General features: G+C 45.6%; 1 protein-coding gene across 4 annotated transcripts in view; it reads right to left on the bottom strand.

The window, feature by feature from the left end:
* SYNE3 (spectrin repeat containing nuclear envelope family member 3) overlaps positions 1–19,719 on the bottom strand; it is a 68,369-nt gene that overhangs the window by 37,106 nt on the left and 11,544 nt on the right. For 2 of the 4 annotated variants that reach the window (XR_006165138.1, XM_042790715.1), the window contains exons 1-4: positions 18,597–18,827; positions 4,336–4,493; positions 1,230–1,402; positions 475–784 (exon numbers count right to left, since the gene is read on the bottom strand). Coding sequence is in view for 3 of the 4 variants with exons in the window: in XM_042790715.1 (XP_042646649.1) it covers positions 475–784; positions 1,230–1,402; positions 4,336–4,493; positions 18,597–18,651 (696 nt within the window). In the remaining variant the exon portion in view is untranslated. Of the gene's footprint in view, positions 1–474; positions 785–1,229; positions 1,403–4,335; positions 4,494–10,248; positions 10,396–18,596; positions 18,828–19,719 lie in introns of those variants that run through there. The other 2 variants (XM_042790716.1, XM_042790717.1) reach the window with 2 other exon arrangements.

A 19,719-nucleotide genomic window follows, 5' to 3' on the forward strand; every position in this document is an offset into this window, starting at 1 on the left:
TCAGATACTGGAACTGGCTAGTTGAGCTCAGTGTTGGGCCACGGCTGACTCCCACCTCCGTGTTTCTCAGTTCTGCAGGCAGGGAGTGTAGCTCTGGATCTGCACTAGTGCTACCTCCTTCAACAAAGGTGCGTGCCCTGGCTCCAGAAACGGGTCCTTTGCACCCGCTTATACAAGGATCACTAATGTGCTGAAAGAGGAGGAACAATTCAAACTTTACCCAGAGATGACCTAAACCGACATTCACTAGGTCACAGCAAGCAGCTTGCAGTTACTTTACAACAACATACCATAAAGCACAGTGTAAGAACATCCCAGTTAACACTGGACTGCTGCAAACAGTCGGCGGAAAGCACAGGGGTCCTCAGCACTTTTTTGTTTCAGTCCTACCAGGTAAGCCCCATCGCTCAAGAAGCAGATAGCAAACGAAACTGTAGGTGAACTCTGACCACCTCCCACTCTTTATAGGTGTACCTGAGCTTCTTCCCTGATTCCTTCATATTCCACCCTCATTTTCTTCTGAACATCCTCATCAACGCTGGGGTCACCTATCCTGCTGAACAAGGAAGCAGCTTCCTCTAGCAGCCTTTCCAGCAGGACTGACTGATTTAAGACATCATTCAGCAGAACCTGAGCATGGCTCAGCTGCCACTGCTTCTCCTTTAAGCCAAGCTGCAACTCAATGTCAGGCTCCAAGGTCACCCTCATGTTGTGAATCCATGCGTAAAACTCATCTTGGGCTTTCAGGTACTCACTCCAGTGCAGCCAGACCCACTCAATACGGCTGTTGGGGAGAGCAAGAGAGATGAGTTAGATGAAATTATGATGGGAGCAGAGGAGACTGGCAAGCTCAAAAGGCCTTCAAAGCAAAGGACAAGGTTCTCAGCAGTTTTAAGCTGCTCTGACTTCAGAGGGTCTGGATACGCGTCCCAGGTCCTCCCTGCTCTGGGGAGGAAATATTCTGTACAAGGTCCCTGTGCCTGGCCAGACTCATCATTCCAGACCATGAGGTGGGCTGGGCTGTGAAGGCAGAGAGCACTGTGGTCCCACCGACCCTCTCTCCCCGCACAGTCCCTGACGTGCTGATGGGGCTGGGATTGGCAGCGATTGCTATATACAATCCAGGCAGCAGAGAGAGGCAGCAAGCGCTTTATGGAAACGCTGAACGGGACAACTGCCTCAACACACCAAATAACAGCAGTCCTGTGCAAAGAGGATGTTGGTCTTACCTGTGGCAGTGAGTGATGTATATGGCTGTCTCTTCCCACAAGGCTTTAATGTCTTTCAGTTTAGCCAGTACCTCATGCTTCTTATCTTCACCGATGCTGCGAAGAGCAGCATCTGCCTTCACCAGAATCAAGTCCATTTTCAAGCTGCCTTCTGGTTCCAGTGCACGTATTTTCTGTGAGAAAAACAAGTGATACTGAAAGCATGACAAGGAAGCAAGTATAATTGATAAAACTTAAACTTTGTTTTTACCCAGGAATCATGAAAACCCTGCTGCACAGCTTCTCCTGAAAGGAAAATATGAACTTCAGACTTGTTTATTCTTAAACATCCAAAAGGACTGAATTTAATTGAAAACCACGTAGCAGCTGAAAAACATTTAATTTAGCTACAAAACCCAGGTCATCTTCTATCAAATATCTGTGGCTCTGTTTCCTTTGCTGTTATAAAGTTATAGCACTAGGTTGCCACATGCCAGTTTTTCTCCCCCCTTTGCCAAAGATCGTAGAGGCAATCTCCACAGGGTACACTGCAATGTCTCAATTTTATGTTCTAGTGTAAGAAATCATGAAGCATATTAAAAAGACTTCCTACTGCAAAAAAAAGTTGGCTCAGAAAACAAGCCAAGAGAAATTAACTAGTAGAATTTTCTGCCTGCTACCAAAGTTTGCTAAGACCCTAAATTGCTGTTATGAATTAGTGAAAAAATGTACCACACTGTCATGGTTTAAACACAGATTGGAATGACAGGAAGAGAAAGTTAAGCCATCTAACTTTAAGTAGACTCTCCTCTTTTACCCAGAGGTGAAAATCATCACAAGTTCTGTACAGTGTAACAGATTAATTATGTCCCAGTTTGGGTGCTTTCAGCATCGCTTTATCCAAATTTTTGATACCATTAGATTAGCTTTTCTTGCTGTTCTTAAACAAACTCCTGGCAAACTGCAGGCTTTTAGAAGGAAAAGGCTTCTATAATGAAAACAGTGAGAGGTTCAAAATCAAAGCAACTACTTTTGGAATGGTTAGGCCTATGGAATTTGTTCCAAAAAAAATCACATCAGTTATTGCAAAGGTGAGACCAAATCACAGGCCTTTGGATTTCTAGTTGTACATTCTGGGAAAAGACTGTTCTTTTGGCACGTACACGGCACATCTGCATGTGACGTACAAACAAGTGTTTGTACAAATTGTCAACTATGAAAAGTATGATTGAAAGAATTCAGGAAAGCAGGGCAACGGGTAGGGCAGAGAAAGAGAATAAAAGCCATAGCTAACATCCAGCAGGAAAAATTTAAGAGTAAAGCTGTATTCTCAGCCTGACATTTTTCCAGCAAGTGAAAGCAAACAGAGAAAAAGCAGTAGCTGTAGAGGCATTTTTCTTTTTCAAATCTGTTTTTTAAATGATTGCAATCTTTGGCTGGTATTTTCATTAATAAATTAACAAAAAATAAAGCACAGGAAGGAAGCATGAAAAAAATGCAATCCAGATGCAAAAAAGGAACTGAGAAATTATTTGAAAACAGCCAATAAGTGAAGCAGCAAGTGCATTATGAGGACATGTGAGCTGGACATGGAAGCCAGGCCCAGAAAGGATGCAGGATGAGGGAGCAGGAGGTGGATAAGGTACACGCAGGAAGAGAGGACAGGCACCTGTTATTCTTTAGAATGATGAATTTCCAAAGTCTGAATTGAAAAAATCTTCTAACATGATTTTTTGCATGTTATAGACCTCCGCCAAAGCCCACAGAAGTCAACAGGCTTCAGTTCAGGCCATATTAAATCACCACAAACCTCTAAATCTTACAGCTTGCTATCTCTGCCATGAATGAACCCCCCTTTGCCTACCTACCACTCCCCCTACTCAAGTTCCTGTGTTTCTTGCATGGTTTTGGGGACTGTACTTATCATAGCTTCCCAGACAAAAGGAAATGGTGAAAATAATTAAAGGGCAGAATTAAATCTATAGATCAAGAGGAAATACTTCAGATTATCATGGCTGACATGTGAGTCTAGCCATCACCCATAACTCCATCAACAGTCTCTGCATTATGCCAGAGGCAAGATCCAGCCTCCAATCAGCCACAGTTAAGTTAAGAAGTTTGAAGACACTGCTGTACCGTCATGTAAACTACCTCATCCTCCCTGCAAGCCTGCACTGTTTGGGTTTTTTTGAGTTGTTAAACTGCATAAGAGGCAGTCCAAACATGAGTAGACATACAAAAAGAAAGACTTTGGGGTAAATAATGATGGGAAAGATTTGGCCATTTAATTTAAAGAACGGACTAGTTGGAATTAAAGGTAATACAAGTATAAAAATAGTTTCACTGTTAATCATAGAAATACCACCACTCCCTCTAATCATGAATGGTAGAGATGGGACAAACAGGAGTGTTTCATTCTCTGAGATTACAAGTGCAAGATAACATCTAATGAAACTGAAGTTAATGAATGTGAAATCACAGTAAGAGAGTAGGCACAATCTGCAGCGGGATCTCTGTGAGAAGACTTATACAAGAGATTAAGTGAAATCTGAAAATAATTAAAACACTTAACTTTTCATTAGACAGATCATAAAGTGGAGCTGTAAACCCTTTTATCATCCGGGTTTATGAAAAAGGACAAGGGGATTACTCTAGAACACCCCATTACTAGAACACTGCAATCTTTCTCTATCAGTGTCAGAGTCCTGGAGGAGATGGAACACTAATGTGACCTGATTCTCTCGTACTATATATTGCTGGACTTCTGCAAATCACTATCTGGTAATTAAAAGCAGCAACTCAATTGTTTCAGGTTTGAGCATGCTCATAGGAAAGTGCAAATATTTTAACCTGCCAAACCTGCTGCTTGTCTTTCGAATCAATCTGAAAAGCTTGGAAGCCTGTGATATCAAACTGCCATCCTCTTTTTCTATGTCTGTAGACATTCTGCAGACGGAAGAATTAAAAAGAACGCTGATGTAAACCCATCCACGCAGGACCAATCTTCCAGCAAGCAGGGGTTGCTGAGAGCTTCCTAATGGAAAGCTCCAGAGCTCACAGCAATAACTGGTGTAGCAATGGCTGCAGTGACAGCCACCTCTGAACCGCTACATCACTCTGCCCTTACCTCAGTCTCTCTCAGTCTGGCTTCTAGGGCAGATCGAGGTCCCTTGGTGTTGTCATTGATCCTCAGTCTCTCTTGGATGGCCTTCATCCAAGCTTCCGCATTCTCCACGCTACTGTCAAATTCATCCTGTAGCTGCTGAGTCATTGCATTCGAAGAAGCTGAAAGGATAAGGAACAGGGAACTAAGACAGGAGTACATTCAAGACAATCTAAAGGAGCAAGAGAAAAAAAGCTAACGATGCCGTGGCTTTACTTTTTAATGATAATACCAAAAAATGCAGCAGTCATGATTCAGTTGAGCACAGAGAACATATTCACACTGCAGCTTTCCCAAATGAAAATATACGAGGAAACAAAAAGAAGGTGGGGAACTGTGGGAGGCTCCATTACAGTAAACAGATTTAATTCAAAGCTTTCAAATTAGATTAATCTGGTGTTTGTGGTCTATTCCAGATTGGATACACCAATCACAAACACCTTCTGTTTATTCCCAGCCCATAGTCAGTACAAAACTCTCCCCATGCCCTTCCAGGCTCATGTGCTGAGCACCTGACACCAGACTAGCAGAGCACTTCAGCACATCCTTAACTTAGAGGTATATAAACCCTTTAAAGCTGGTGAGATCAGGATCAGATGCTTAGGTCCTCGGTTAATTTGTTCTGTTGAGACCATGGAGAGGTTATCTGAACGCCCGTGCAGAGTCTGATGTACACAGAGCGTGGGAATTGGCCAGCAACTGCCAAAACAGGCTACTCAGAAGCCATCACGTGGGAATGCCAACACTGATGGGTTTCATCTTTTGCCACCTCTTTTATCCCACACAAGGCTCCAAGCTTTTAGTTTTCCCTTCCCCCTTTCTTGTTGCCCCTTCCCAATCAGCAGCAGGGTATGATGGTTGGTTGCTCTATTGATGTGCTCCTGTGTCTTCTCTGTTTAGAGCATAAGCCTTCTGCTGCCCAGAGGCCTTCTTTGTGCCTGTACAATAGAGGAGAGCCAGCCTACGCTCGCTCTTAGGCCCTGCCGTACTAAACTTGGCTAATAAGGATGAATCATAACAAAGCCCCCCTAGGTCAGCTCTGCTGAAGTGCACAGAAAGACAGTAATTGACATTAAATGGTTTTGGATCACATCCTACAACCACTGCCAGCCAAGCAGTCAGTCTCTCTTGTACATTAAAATATCCTTCCTCCTTGTTATTCGTCACTGAAATGTTTTTACAGGACAAAGTCTGAGGCTTAATTACGGAACTCAAGTTTGTTGTGCAGAATTCGGGTTCGCAGCAGCCCCCTCGGTTGCCATGAAACGATTCACGTGGCAGAAAGTCCTCGGTGCGAGAGGCAGAGCACAGCTCTTGGCAAAGCTGGACCAGTGATGTTTTGTAACCCCTTTAACTCTTTAACATCTTTACAAGGGAGAGCCATCCATCTTCTGCCCGCTGGCAGAAGGCTTCCCACCGTCCCGCTAATGTTCCTGTTCATGAGGTAAAAGGATTCATGCAATATTAGATGTCCTCCCCTGTAGCTCCCAGTGCATTTTCTTCCACATTAGACCAGAGGAAGCAAGACATGAGGATTCACAACACTGATGTCCGGCAACAAAACCAGTCCAAACCGTTGGTTCCCAGCCTTCAGCAGCCTTTATGCTCAACAGATCCCAGAACAGAGCGGGAGAACTGCCCCTACAGAGCAGCTACCGCACCACCCACAGGGATTACTGGAGCAGAGGATGGGTCAGACCGCCACGCACAGACAGGCAGAGCTGCGTTTGCATGGAAGAGGGAATTGCTCTCTAAGTGAGAGATGTCGAACGGGGCGGAATCCAAAGCCCAGAGCTAGAGGGCAGCTTTACATAGCGTGAACTCACCTTGAAAAGATTAAAGATTAGAAGAGGATGTACTGGGTTTAGTAAGGGTGGTGTGGCATGGGGCAGCTACTCCCTCTCTCAAATATTAAAAATACGACAGCTGAAATCATTGGCTTATATCACAAGAGTCCTAAGGACGAAGCCAGCTAAAGCACTCATGTTATTCTCAGTGGATTGCTAGATAGTTGGAGAAGGACACAGCTATGACTGGTCCAGAACTGACGTTTCTGAACTCTGATAATCCAGAGCACACATCTCTTTGTAGCTGACTAATCAACTCATTTTCACATTAACATTTCTCACTGTATCTGGCAGCTGCAGACAGACTGTCCCCTAAAGCCTTCCTTGTTACTTACGTACATTTCTAGGCAAATAGTTTCTGAATGCGCAAGTGGCGATTCCAGTTACGCTACTGTGAAACAAAAACTCACGGTACATTTGCTGGATAGACTCTGATGAGGAGTGGCATTCGTTTCCTAGGAAAGGTTTCTATTCCTGGCAACATCCCTATCGTGTCTAAAATTGGCTTCAGAACTCCAGTCATGGAGTAGCCAATACAGACCACTACGTTATACTAGTCCTAATTCTTACAAAAAGTAGAGGGCAATCAAACAGGCTTAAGAAGCAGTGGAAAACCTACTGTCATCTAACAGGGAGAAAATCCCACTCGCACTCAGCCCTCATGCTGCTCTCCCCTGAGCATAAGGATTTTCTGTCCAAAAAACAAATATACACAGACCCTCATGCCACACACAGACACTCCACGTAAACAGCCAACGCAGGAAGCCCTGAAAAATGTTCATTCAATATTAAGATCACCAGTTTGCAAATGAAGAGAAACACTTTGCTAGTCCAACTGCCCGCATAATGTCATTGACTGATTTTGACCCAGAAATTCCTACGCCTAGCACCATAAAGATGATTAAGTTTAGCATAGACCCTGTCCCAGTGCCCAGGCAGATTTCATGGTAGTTACGACTTGCAATACCTGGATGGATTTAGGCTGCCTCTTGAGACTGACTGTGTCCTGTCCTCCCTCCTTCTTCCATGCCAGGCAGCCAAACCATGGCTGAAGCAATCAGCTACAGTGTACCTTTTGTTCCGGAACCCACTCACCGTTTCCAGGCACAGAACCATAGAATCACAGAATGGTTTGGGTTGGAAGGGACCTTAAAGACCACCTAGTTCCACCCCCCCTGCCCCGGGCAGGGCCCCCTTCCCCCAGCCCAGGGGGCTCCCAGCCCCGTCCAACCTGGCCTTGACCCCTTCCAGGGAGGGGGCACCCACAGCTGCTCTGGGCACCCTGGGCCAGCGCCTCACCCCCCGCACAGGGAACAATTTGTTCCTTACATCTAATCTAAATCTACACTTTTTTGGTTTAAATCCGTTACTCCTGATCCTATCACTACACTCCCTGAGAAGGAGTCCTTGCCATCTTTCCTGTACTGGAAGTACTTTAAATACTGGAAGGCCACTATAAGGTCTCCCCGGAGCCTTCTCTTCTCTAGGCTGAAAACCCCAACTCTCCCAGCCTGTCCTCACAGAGGAGCTGCTCCAGCCCCCTGATCATCTTCATGGCCTCCTCTGGACCCGCTCCAACAGCTCCGTGTCCTTCTTATGTTGGGGGTCCCAGAGCTGGACCCAGCACTGCAGGTGGGGTCTCATGAGAGTGGAGTAGAGAGGGAGAACCAACTCCCTTGACCTGCTGGTCACATTTCTCTTGAAGCAGCCCAGAATACAGTTGACTTTCTTGGCTGCAAGAATACATTGCCAGGTCATGTTGAGCTTGTCATCAGCCAACACCTCCAAGTCCTTCTCTGTAGGGCTGCTCTCAGTACATTCTCCACACATCCCAATTGCTGTGACCCATGTGCAGAACCTTGCACTTGGCCTTGTTGAACGTCACGAGGCTTGCACAGACCCACCTCTCCAGCCTGTCAGGTCCCTCGGGATGACATCCCTTCCCTCCAGCGTGTCAACCACACCACACAGCTCGGGGTTGTCAGCAGATTTGCTGAGGGTGCCCTCCATCCCACTGTCCATGTCACCGACAGACACGTTAAACAGCTCCGGTCCCAGTGCTGACCCCTGAGGAGCACCACTCGTCATTGCTCTCTACTTGCACATCGAGTCATCGACCACAACTCTTTGAGTGGGACCATCCATCCAGTTCCTTATCCACTGAGCGGCCCATCTGTCAAATTCACGTCTCTCCAATTTGGAGACAAGGACGTCATGCGGGACAGTGTCAGAAGCTTTGCACGAATCCAGGTAGGTGACATCAGTTGCTCTTCCCTTATCCACCAGTGCTTTAAACCCGTTGTAGAAGGCCACCAAATTTGTCAGGCACGATTTGCCCTTACTGAAGCCGTGTTGGCTGTCATCAGTCACCTCCCTATTTTCCATGTGCCTTAGCATGGTTCCCATGAGGATCCTCTCCATGATCTTGCTGGGCACAGAGGTGACTGACTGACCTGCAGTTTCCCAGGTCTTACTGTTTTCCCTTTTTAAATACAGGAGTTATGTTTCCCCTTTTCCAGCCAGTGGGAACTTCACTGCACTACCACAGCTTCTCAAATATGATGCGTAGTGGCCTGGCCACTTCATCTGCCAAGTTCCCTCAGGAGCATCCGATGCATCTCATCAGGTCCCAGGGACTTGTGCACCTTTGGGTTCCTCAGATGGTCTTGAACCTGATCTTCTCCTACAGTGGGTGGTTCTTCCTTCTCCCAATCCTTGCCTTTGCCTTCTGTGCCTTGGGCAGTGTGGCTGGAGCACTGGCTGGTGAAGACCGAGGCAAAATATTCATTGAGTACCTCAGCCTTCTCCATATCCCAGGTAACCAAGTCTCCCGTTTCCTTCCGGAGAGGGCCCACATTTTCCCTAGTCTTCCTTTTATCACTGATGTACCTATAGAAGCTCTTCTCGTTGCCTTTGATGTCCTTGCCCAGATGTAATTCAGTCAGGGCTTTGGCCTTCCTAACCTGATCCCTGGCTACTTGGACAATTTCTCTGTATTTCTCCCAGGCTATCTGTACTTGCTTTAACCCTCTTCAGGCATCCTTTTTGTGCTTGAACTTGTCCAGTAGCTCCTTGTTCATCCACACAGGCCTCCTGGCATTTTTGCCTGAGTTCCTCTTTGTCAGGGTGCATCGCTCCTGAGCTGGGAGGAGGTGATCCTTGAACAGCGACCAGCTTTCTGGGGCCCCTCTTCCCTCCAGGGCTTTATCCCATGCTATTCTACCAAGTAGATCCCCAAAGAGGCCAAAGTCTGTTCTCCTGATGACCAGGGTAGTGAGCTTGCTGTGCACCCTCCTCACTGCCCTAAGGATCTTGAACTCCACCATTTCATGACCACTGCAGCCCAGGCTGCCCCTTGAACTTCACTCTCACTACCAGCCCCTCCTTGGTGAGAACAAGGCCCGGCGTAGCACCTCTCCTTGTTGGCTCCTTTATCACTTGGAGAAGGAAGTTATCGTCAATGCACTCCAAGAACCCCCTAAATTGCTTATGCTCTGCTGTGTTGTCTCTCCGACAGATACCAAGGTGGTTGAAGTCCCCCCGTGAGAACCAGGGCTTGTGAATGTGAGACGGCTCCTATCTGTCTATAGATGGCTTTTATCTGCTCAGTCTTCCTGTCCAGGTGGCCTGTAGCAGACCCTCACTATAATGTCACCTGTTCCTGCCCTCTCTTTAATCCTCACCCATAAACTCCCAGTGGGTTCCTCATCCATCCCCAGGCAGAGCTCCATGCCCCTCCAGCTGGTCACTGATGTAGAGGGTGATACTCCCCTCCTCATCTCCCCTGCCTGTCCTTCCTCAGGAGCCTGTATCCTTCCCTTCCAACACTCCAGTCATAAGGGTCATTCCACCATATCTCCGTGATGCCAATAAAAACACAGCCCTGCAGTCGCGCGCACATCTCTAACTCCTCTTGTTTATTCTCCACGCTCCGTGCATTTGCATAGAGGAATTTAAGTTGGGCCCCCAGTGAAGCCAATTTACTGGCTGAAATTCACTTGTGCTGCTGTCCAGGTGCTCTCCTGCTGACCTGTGATCCCTCTCCAGGCTCTGGGCATCTCTTGGTGGCACTGGCATCAAGGTGGTAGGAGTGGGATGGACTGAGGTTCCCCTCTCCTGGCAACTTTAGCTTAAAGCCCTCTTCAGAGGTCTTCACATTAAAGGCTTGGGTTGATATCTGCAAGGAAAAAGTATGTTTTCTGACTTGCTGTCTGCCTGGGAGGAAGAACAACTGCTGACTATCTGAAATTTGGCAATATCTGTAATTTCTTCGCAAACACTCCTAAAGCTGGGATAAATGATTACAGGATAAGTATTAATGAATCAACAGTATTTACCCCATTTCTGCTGCATCATTAGGACTAAATGATTGAGAAATACTCCTGGACGTGAAACACAAGGCAGTACAGATCTGACCAGTACAAGAAATACAAAGGAGACACAGCAGCTCCTGGAACAGACTGTTCCGCTGTGCAAAGCCAGCATTCGCAGACCAACCTGCAACAGCAGCAGCCCATTAGGGTCACCTGTGCCATCGTGCAACAGCTCCGGTCCCAGGCCATCACTAGGACACACTGTGCCAGGGAAAGCCTGCCCTTAATCCCAGGTGCAATTTGTACAAAATTATTTTTACCATAGTAATTTGCAAATGCATGTAGCTGTTCGAAACGGCTCTTCGTTTTAATGCCACTTGAATCAGTGTATTAATTCATACCGTGGAAGGCATATTTATGCTGCAGAAAGTATTTAGCATCTCTATACATATGTTACTAAACGAGGATAATAACTATGCATAAGAAATCCTGGCATAGACAATGAGATGCTGAGCAAAACCAAGTTTTATTTATCCAAATGCAATTATATAGTTACTTAGTAGAGGTAAGGAAGAAGCGTATTTCAGTGTGCTGAACATAAGTGGCCCAGGATAGCTCCTGCAGCGTGTCCGGAGGTTATAAAAAGCATGCTTCAGGAACAGGAAAATGTGAGCCACAGACTAGCTCCGGAATCCTTCAGCTGAACCTCTCCCACACTAGTCTTCCTACCTTCTCGGAGTCACCCCCCACGGCCCCAACACCACCGGCTGGCAGTGTCTGGGTAGGCCCGGGCCTTTCAGTGCCACAAAGGGCCCGACGCCTCGGCCCTTGCCCGGTTGCTCTGCCAGACCCGCTGCCCGCCCGCAGCAGGGCTCAGTTCCCGCGCCCGGCGCATCCGTCCCTTCGGAAGAGGCCAAGATGAACCCCCCGTGGCAACGCAGCCCCGTGGCAAGTCAGCGCCGCTCCTCTCCCCCTCTCCCATCCAGGCGCAAAGCTGTTTTAGCGAGGAGGGAAGTCAGAGGCCTGCAAGCCACCGCGCCGCGTTCCCAGGCTCCCTGAGGAGAAGAGGCAGCTGGGCAGGGTGCGGGGGGGGGGGGGGGGGGGGCACACGCGCTGTCCCCCTGGATTGCCCGCGGGCCACAGGCCGAATACCCCACCAGGAAATAATGAGACCCAAAGCAACAGCAAGCTCGGTTTTGCTTTATAAAATCTCCTCAGCTCCTGAGCTGTGCCCAGCTGGCGTTGGGCTGGACTGAAGAGAAGAGATACAGAGACAGCCTTGTATCGACTGCGGTCTTGCAACTGCCTTGCCGAAAGAAAATTAATTAATTAGCTGACCGCTCTACTTTATAGCTCTTGGAGCCACTACGGGGTAGGACGCCACTGGGGGACGTGGAGATGCCCGGGTCCCCACGGCAGACCCTGGCACAGTGAGAGGCACAGGTCATCCTCCACGCGATCTACCCAGCGCTCGCAGGGCCACATTGCTACGAGCACTTCTTCCTCAAGTACAGCTGCTCCAGCAATCTTTCTAGTGCACCCAGTAACTCTCACTAGGGTATCGCGAGGCTTATTTAGTATTTGTAATGCACTACTGAGAGCTTTTAGTTATTTTGCAAGTGCAGGGTCTTTTTGTTAGAACTATCCTATTATTTTGCAATGTTTTCTTTTGAACATAGTTTTATCTCTGCCAAGTCGTGCTGTTGCTTTTTTTTTTTTTCTTAAAAAAAAAACAACTTCTTAAAACTGCTCCCATTTCACATATTCTTTTAAACCCTACATTTATAGAACACAGGCTTTTCAATGGTTCCAATATGTCTTAGATTCCTATACTCATGTACTAATTGACTAGTTTCCAGAAGCCAGTTCTTACAAAAATAAAAGTACAAAAACGCTCCAGGAAATTCAAATAACTCACCATTAGAAAGACCATTTTCCAATTATTGAAAACTTCAAACTTTTCATAACCCTTTCCATTTGGTTCTGGGATTAAATGTGGGGAAAAGAAAATTAAAAACAAAAAAAACAAACAAACAAAAAAACCCAAACCAAAACAAAACAAAAAAAACCAAACCACTGGACTGTGTCAAATTTAATACACATGCATGAGTGTGGAAGCAATTTTGGTTCTGGGAATTGTATCTGTGGTAATTTAATAACTTCTGGGCTTCCCAGGATACTGTAAAGGTAGCTCTGAGAAGGAGCTGAGCTGGGAGCTTTGGCCCCTCTGCTCCAGGCTGGAGTGGAGGGTCAGTCACTGGCACAGATCGGAGGGGTGAAGCGCTGACCGTTGCCTTTCCAAAGCTGAATATTCTGGTTCTGCTCCCGGAGGAGCTGTTGTGACCCACGTTACTAGTAGCTGATGCTTTACCAGCTGAGGGACTGAAAGCCTCCAGGGCAGCCGCACCCACCTAGAGCTGAGTTAAACTGCCTGAGTGGGTGCAGAAGCCCTCAAAGTTTCAAATAAAAGCTGTAGTTATTTCCAGCATAATCTTTCAGAGGCTGAAAACATTAATCTTATCACTTTGGCCATCTTCCAACACAGCCTTTTCCTCTGTAATTTGCAGTGAATGTTTATGACAGTCAGCGATTGTTTGCTCTAATTAATGAGCTGGGGAATAAATAGTTTTTTGGAATAAACACATCCATATCCTAGTTACAAGCATCCCCTTCAACCAAGGAATGCTAACATCATGCGCACATACAGCACTCATACATGTCATGACCTGTTCCTTTTCCTTACAAAACAATCCCTAGGAAGCCTACGCTAATGCAAGACATGCTACCACAACATGATCACACCTGACAATTTCCTACCTATTTGATACAAAAACCTGAAAAGCAGAGGCATGTTCTGCACAGGCTAAGTCTCAAAAAAGCCTTATTTTTTCCATTTGCTTAAAGATTGATCTCAGACTTTGGTGGGAGCCGATGCAAATGGGCTATCTTTTTTGCTTTCTAAGACTGCTGTGGAAAATACATAATTTCCAGGTCTAAAAAGCCATTTCCTAAAAAAAGGGATTGCAATTTTAGGATAGTTCTATATCTGAATGGAATCATCATGTGCAAGTAAGGCAGAGTTGGGTCCTAGGGCTATCTTCCCTTTCAGTATCAGGAATGACAAGAAGTAAATGTAACCGTAGCATTTTTATTTCTTATATTTCAATTTTCAAGTAATGTGGAAGTAAAAAGTATAGGTGAGGACTCGTAATTACAAATCTCTCCCCACTCCATACACCCACACCCCACCCCCCACCCCCAATTCTGCATTTCCAGGTCACTCCAGGAGACAGGCTGGTCTACCATGATTTAATTAGGTAAGCATGATGCAGGTTTTAGTACTGGTCTAGAATTCCTTTTTACCACCAAGGAGACAAAGTATCTGTATTACGTATCTGTCTGGTTTAGATTTTGATCTTCTACCCCCACATTATTGAGGTATTAAACAATCTTTAGAGCATTTAATCACTCAGACCCCATGGGAGTAAGATGATCTCTACCCCCTTTACAGATAACACACCAGGTTCAAAGACACTTTGTTTCTTGCATCTAGGCAATAAGGAAATACTTGAAAGGACAAAACCAGAATTGATAATTCTGTTAATAAACACTGCAGAGAGTGATCTTCACCCTTTTGTAATGTGTACACCTTCAAGTGTCTTTACAGAGATGCAGATCTCTGTTTAGTGACTTTAAACTTAATTACGAGAGGCTTCCTTTTGCTAGTTACCATTCCCAGACTCTTTAGTCTGGGAAACCACAGGCCGAACACCTCTGCTCTACAACTTCAGCAGAGATTCTTCAGATCCAGGGAATCTGCTTTGGAAATTGCCCCTGCAAGCTACCTGCAGGCTTAACAGCAATCTACATCTTGTGAACTTGTCCCCAGCGGCTGAGGTAGGCTAGGTCTCAGCTTTGCTCAGATCCCTGAGAGTTTTACCATCAGTCAGCCAACAAAAAAAGCACTGCAAGCCAACAGCCTTCGTCTCACGGTCTCTGGAGGCTAGAATTTATGTATTTAATTATCTCTCACTTGTCCTCAACAGACTGTATGATGCCTCAGTACTGGGTGCCAGTCACGGCACTGATACACTGACTAACAAATCTCTGTGGTATCTGCCTCTTGGCTAGACATCAGTGAACAATTCAGAGTGAATAATACATCTCATAAATCATTCCTCTTTTGCTGGCCCTATATTGTGTACGGACAATCCCATTTTCTCAAAGGTGTCGTTATCCCTAAATATTTGCCAAATATATTCTGCTCATTAGTTTTGTTCTGTAAACTATTCCCAAGTAATTCTTCCTTGCGATTCCTAATACCCCAGCTGCACCGCTTAATTTTGGCTTGGCATCACAACCCTATAAGAAATTGTCCATCTTTCCCAGCTGGTTGGAAAGTGGCTCTTCTCATTTGTCACACGGTAACTCCTGAGGGCCATTTTCATAATCAGGACCCCAACGTGTTAAGCCGTGTACGAAAAGTATGCTTTCACAGCACCCTGTGGCGAGCAGAAGTGCCCTAGTGTTAAAAGGAGAACACCTCTGTCCCAAACAGATTACAGATGACATGTTGGAAGGGGTTCAGCAATGAAAGCAAGGCACTGGTGTGTACTTAGGGACGCGGCGTGGCGGATGGAAGAAAGGGCTGTCAGAGACTGCAGCTGCATTTCCAGTGCTCTGTGCAAGCTGTGGTAGTTCCACCACCCATGTCCTCCACCCACCCCTTAAAGCCCGAGATACTCAGAAAAGAGATCCTCAGGTCCTGCTAGAGCGCACGGCCTCGCCCTGGGGTCCGCAAACACGCTGGGACTCAGAAGTGGGTCTCACGTCAGGGGAGAGGATTCATTTGCACCGAACCTCCGGCTGTCGGTGGGACACCCTGAGCTTGGAGCCCTGCGATTCCCTGGGGGGGCAGTGCGAGAGAGGGGCCCCCCCAAGAGAGGATCCACGCCAGAGGTGGGACAGCTTGCCTTGTGCAGGAATCCCACGTCCTGAGGAGACCTACAGTCGCCGTGTGGGCGCTCGGGGCTAGGGGGTGTCCATCTGTTTCCAAGTCTGCATTCCTTCCTCATCATCCACATCCTTTCCTCTTCCACATCGCTGTTTCCACATTTGGATCTAGGGGGTTTTTGTGCATATATATATATATATATATTTTTTTTTCCCCCTTACAAAAACAGTGTCAAAATCTTATTTGACCATCAGTCAAATGCCTCTGTCTCTGAGTGAGCAATTGTATGCAACCTGGGAGCACTAAGCACACAGCTTTTAAACTAATAAACCTTTTAAATTGAGTATTTACTATAAATATTTGTTAGAAGAAGTCACTTGCAAATACTTAACGAGTATACTCTAAGGGCATGGTTTCTTTTGTCTGCTTCAGAGAAACAGCTGAAGGAACAGTTCCCCAAAACATAAGATTTCTCAGCTAGGTCCTTCAAACATTATCACTAGGATGATGCTAATGAGATATTTATATGGTAAAAGTGAGACTCACTGGAACTAAAAAACAACAAAAAAAAAGTAGCTAGCAAGTAAAACAATACTAATTTTAAATACTGAAGTTGTTGATTAAAATAAGAGTTATTTTCATGGGATCAAAGCACATGATTATGGAAAAATGAGCAGATTTTAATTTGTACAGAACAGGAAGATCTGTTCGTATAAACAAAGAGAAAAGTGACCACTGCAAGAGCTAAACACTTGAAATGCTGTCAAAAACATACATCAGGGTAAGTAAAGCTAGTCCTAAACAGCCAGCACTCTGAACATAATTTAAAGTAATATTTACACTAAGCTGATAATGCCAGGTTTTATCTTGCAGAATGGCACTGGTTTTTTGTTCAGACAAGACCACAGGCGAACAAGGCCTACCTGTGTCCCAAACAAAATACACTATTGGAACTGCCAGCAACCTCATCCCTAAGCTCAGAACCAAAGTAGACCACTGCAAAATGGTGAATATAAATTAATTTTGAGTGGCTAAGACCGTTTCTGGAATTGAATAAACCAGGCTGCTTTCTCGTGACTCATTTTTGCCTGAACTATTGCCGTTTCCATGTCTTTGTCACCCTCCCGCTGTGCGTGCTTGCCAGGCACTGTGGTTGGAAGAGCAAGATTGCATCTCCGCTTTCCGCTGCAGAGAGCCCTCCTAACAGCCACTGGAGCACGAACACACTTTCGGTTCAGTAAAGAGACCAGCATCACCACTACTCTGGCCCTCTGCTAGCCCAGGATTGCACAACGGGGATGAAGAACGCCTCTGAGATGAAGCAGTGCAGCCTTTCTATTAGTCGTTTTAGCCTGACTGAGGACTGAAGTCCTACAGTTTATAAACCTAAAGGGGATTTGAACTTCCTCCTGCAGAGATTAATCAAAACTGAAATGAAGAGTAAAGTGGCAACGGGACTCAGCAGTAAGCTGCATTTGCCAGCAGTCCACTTCCAGTAAGGAGGACCAGAGAGTTATTTAAAGCTGTGATCACAGATAATTACCGTGTTGAGCAGCAAGAGTAAAGCCGATGCTTATTCTTCTCACTCTTACATCATCCACTTTTAATTACCTTTTAGAAATGGAATACTAGAAGAAACCAAAGCTCTTTTTTTTTTTCCTGTGAACATCTGAAAAGATCAGACAGCTCAGCTCTACTTAGCCCCCAGTGGGACCTCAGGGCCTATTTCTTCTCAGCAAACTTGAAAATCCCAACCTAATTATTATGGGACATGTCTCTGGTGCTGCTGGCTGCCAGAGAGCTAATGCAGAGATACATTTAGAGCAACAGGGGTTTCTATCAGCTGAGGATTTGCACACATACATATTTGACAAACATCTCCTGACAGATGTGTCATAGCACCGACGATTCTCAAACACTTGAAAGAAGAAAAAGGTGTAAAGACAAAGAACCTTATAACCCAAGCGATATATAATTCTTCTACAAGAAGTAATATACATCCTGGCACAAACTTAACTTTGATCTAAAAGAAATAATAATCTTTCCTCAGCAGTCTCCAGAGCCATCTTTTAAAGATACCACAAACACTTGTTATATTTTAAAGGCATTTCACGTAACTGGAGTTTTCCCCCACTGTTTCCCCTTTGAATACACAGATCAGGGCTCAGCAGGTACCTTGCTAAAGGCTGATTCAGAAAACAGGAGAAGCAGGTTATTACCTTCCTGGAGGAAAATGCATCTGCCTCTGTGATAGGGGACCACTGCTAAACCACAGCACACCAGAGCCTCCCCCGGCCACCTTTGGCCTCAGTGAGCACAACACAAGCAATAGTGCTTGTGCAAACCATACGCCCTACTTAGAAAAATAATACTGAATTTCTTTAATCTCTTTTTAACTTATTGTGCACACCCAGATCATGTTTCAACAATCGTATATGGGACCTTAAATCCACACTATTTAACAAACTGCAGGGAAGGGATCTCAGCAGTCCCAATTCGGTGAACATTTTCAGGCTGTAAAAGCCAATATCATGTCTTGAGTGCCAGCAACACTCCCAACAGACACTTCTTTATTAACTTCACTGGCTGCCCCTTATCTCCAACCCTTGTGGTGAGCACCATGTTAGGGATATTTGCGTTTCTTCTTTCCCTGCCTTACATGATGGAGTTCCCCGTTCCGGCCTGCCGCTCACAAAAGTTTACTGGGCCTTATTTGATCGCACAGGGCCGTCCCCCCGGATCCAACCCCCTTTTCCCCAGCACCCTGTGGCACTGGCACCAAGCAGGAGGCAAGGCGTGGGCTTTTTCTGGAGACAAGCACACGAGTGGGCTGGTCTTTATGTGTGTCACCAGCCCGGTGCTGCTGGAGCCCTCGGCCATTGCCCAACCCCATCAGGCCACAAACTGCTATCTCCTTTTCATTAGGATTCAAAAACTTGAAATTTCAAGGAGCTTCGTATGTTTGACACTTCTATCTCTCTGGCAAATTTAAGGGAAAGCAGAAAATGAGTTCAAAAGTTATTAAGAGCCAAAAGATACAGGCAAGCTGCACGGTCACAACCATCTCACTTCACTACGAAGTAAAAGTAACAAACCTTGCAAAAACCTTACCAAAATCCGGGGGATTATAGAAAAAAGGGCAGGTAAAAGTCTGTGGCGATTTCATCAAAGTTCCCCAATGGGTTTCCAGCACGGCAAGCGCGATCCAGCCTGGCCCTCCTGGGCGTTGCGACAGCGGCTCGGCGCGGCTGGCAGCACGAGCAAGTCCGGCGCGAAGAGAAACCAGTGGCTTCCTCCTTACTCACATCGGAGGCTGCACAGGATTTCCTCTCTGCCTCCTACCGCGTGGTACAAGTGAAAGAGGGGATGACAATCTAAAGATATATCAACCCAGATTTAAAAAAAAAAAAAAAAAAAAAAAAAATAAAATAAAACCAGCGCGTCATGCTGCCACTGTTTGCAAGGTAGGTAAGATTTAAATAGTTATAATCCTCAAACTAACGTCTAGTTCAGGTCATCAACTAACAAGCTGGTTAATTCCTGTAAGGATTAATGCTTGAAATTATTATGCCTGACAGATGTGTGCTGAACAGGGATTAGTCCAGAACACGCAGCACGAAAACCAGCAAGAGGTAAAAGTGCAGACAGGTACATGTCAGAGCGGAGATTTTTAGAAATCATTAGCTCAACTTCTAACATAATTATAATTTTCCTTTCTACCCACTTTATCTTCCATTTCTTTTTTACTCTCAGCTTTCTAGCAGGACATTCCCTTCACAGACTGACACACTAATCTATATTCTGCTCTCAGATACAACCGTGCAATGTGGAAGAGAGCTTAGCTGATATTTTCGGGCAATACTACTGCTGCACAATGTGGCTGAATGGAATATACTTTGTAGGCGTTGGCTGTCTCTCGTAATGGAGCACATGATGAATTCTCCATTCCTGATTCCCCGAAACTATTGGAAAACATAAAGCAGCATTTTCTCTCAATTAATTATAATCCTGCTGGGTACGTCTGCTGTTAAGACATTCAGTGAAACCCACTGGTTTGGTCTACCCACTCACTACCATTTGCATCATCCTAATGGTGTAAATCTACTTCATACACTCCAGGACCAAACCAGATCCCACTTACACTCAAGCTAGTTTAAATCCAAAGCAAGTCCATATGGCCAACAATCTCTCTAGTTTTACAGTTGCTATGTATCATAATTTGTACAATGAGCAG

The sequence above is a fragment of the Tyto alba genome, unplaced genomic scaffold, assembly GCF_018691265.1.
Source record: "Tyto alba isolate M040663 unplaced genomic scaffold, T.alba_DEE_v4.0 Super-Scaffold_18, whole genome shotgun sequence".
NCBI classification, from domain to species: Eukaryota; Metazoa; Chordata; class Aves; order Strigiformes; family Tytonidae; genus Tyto; species Tyto alba.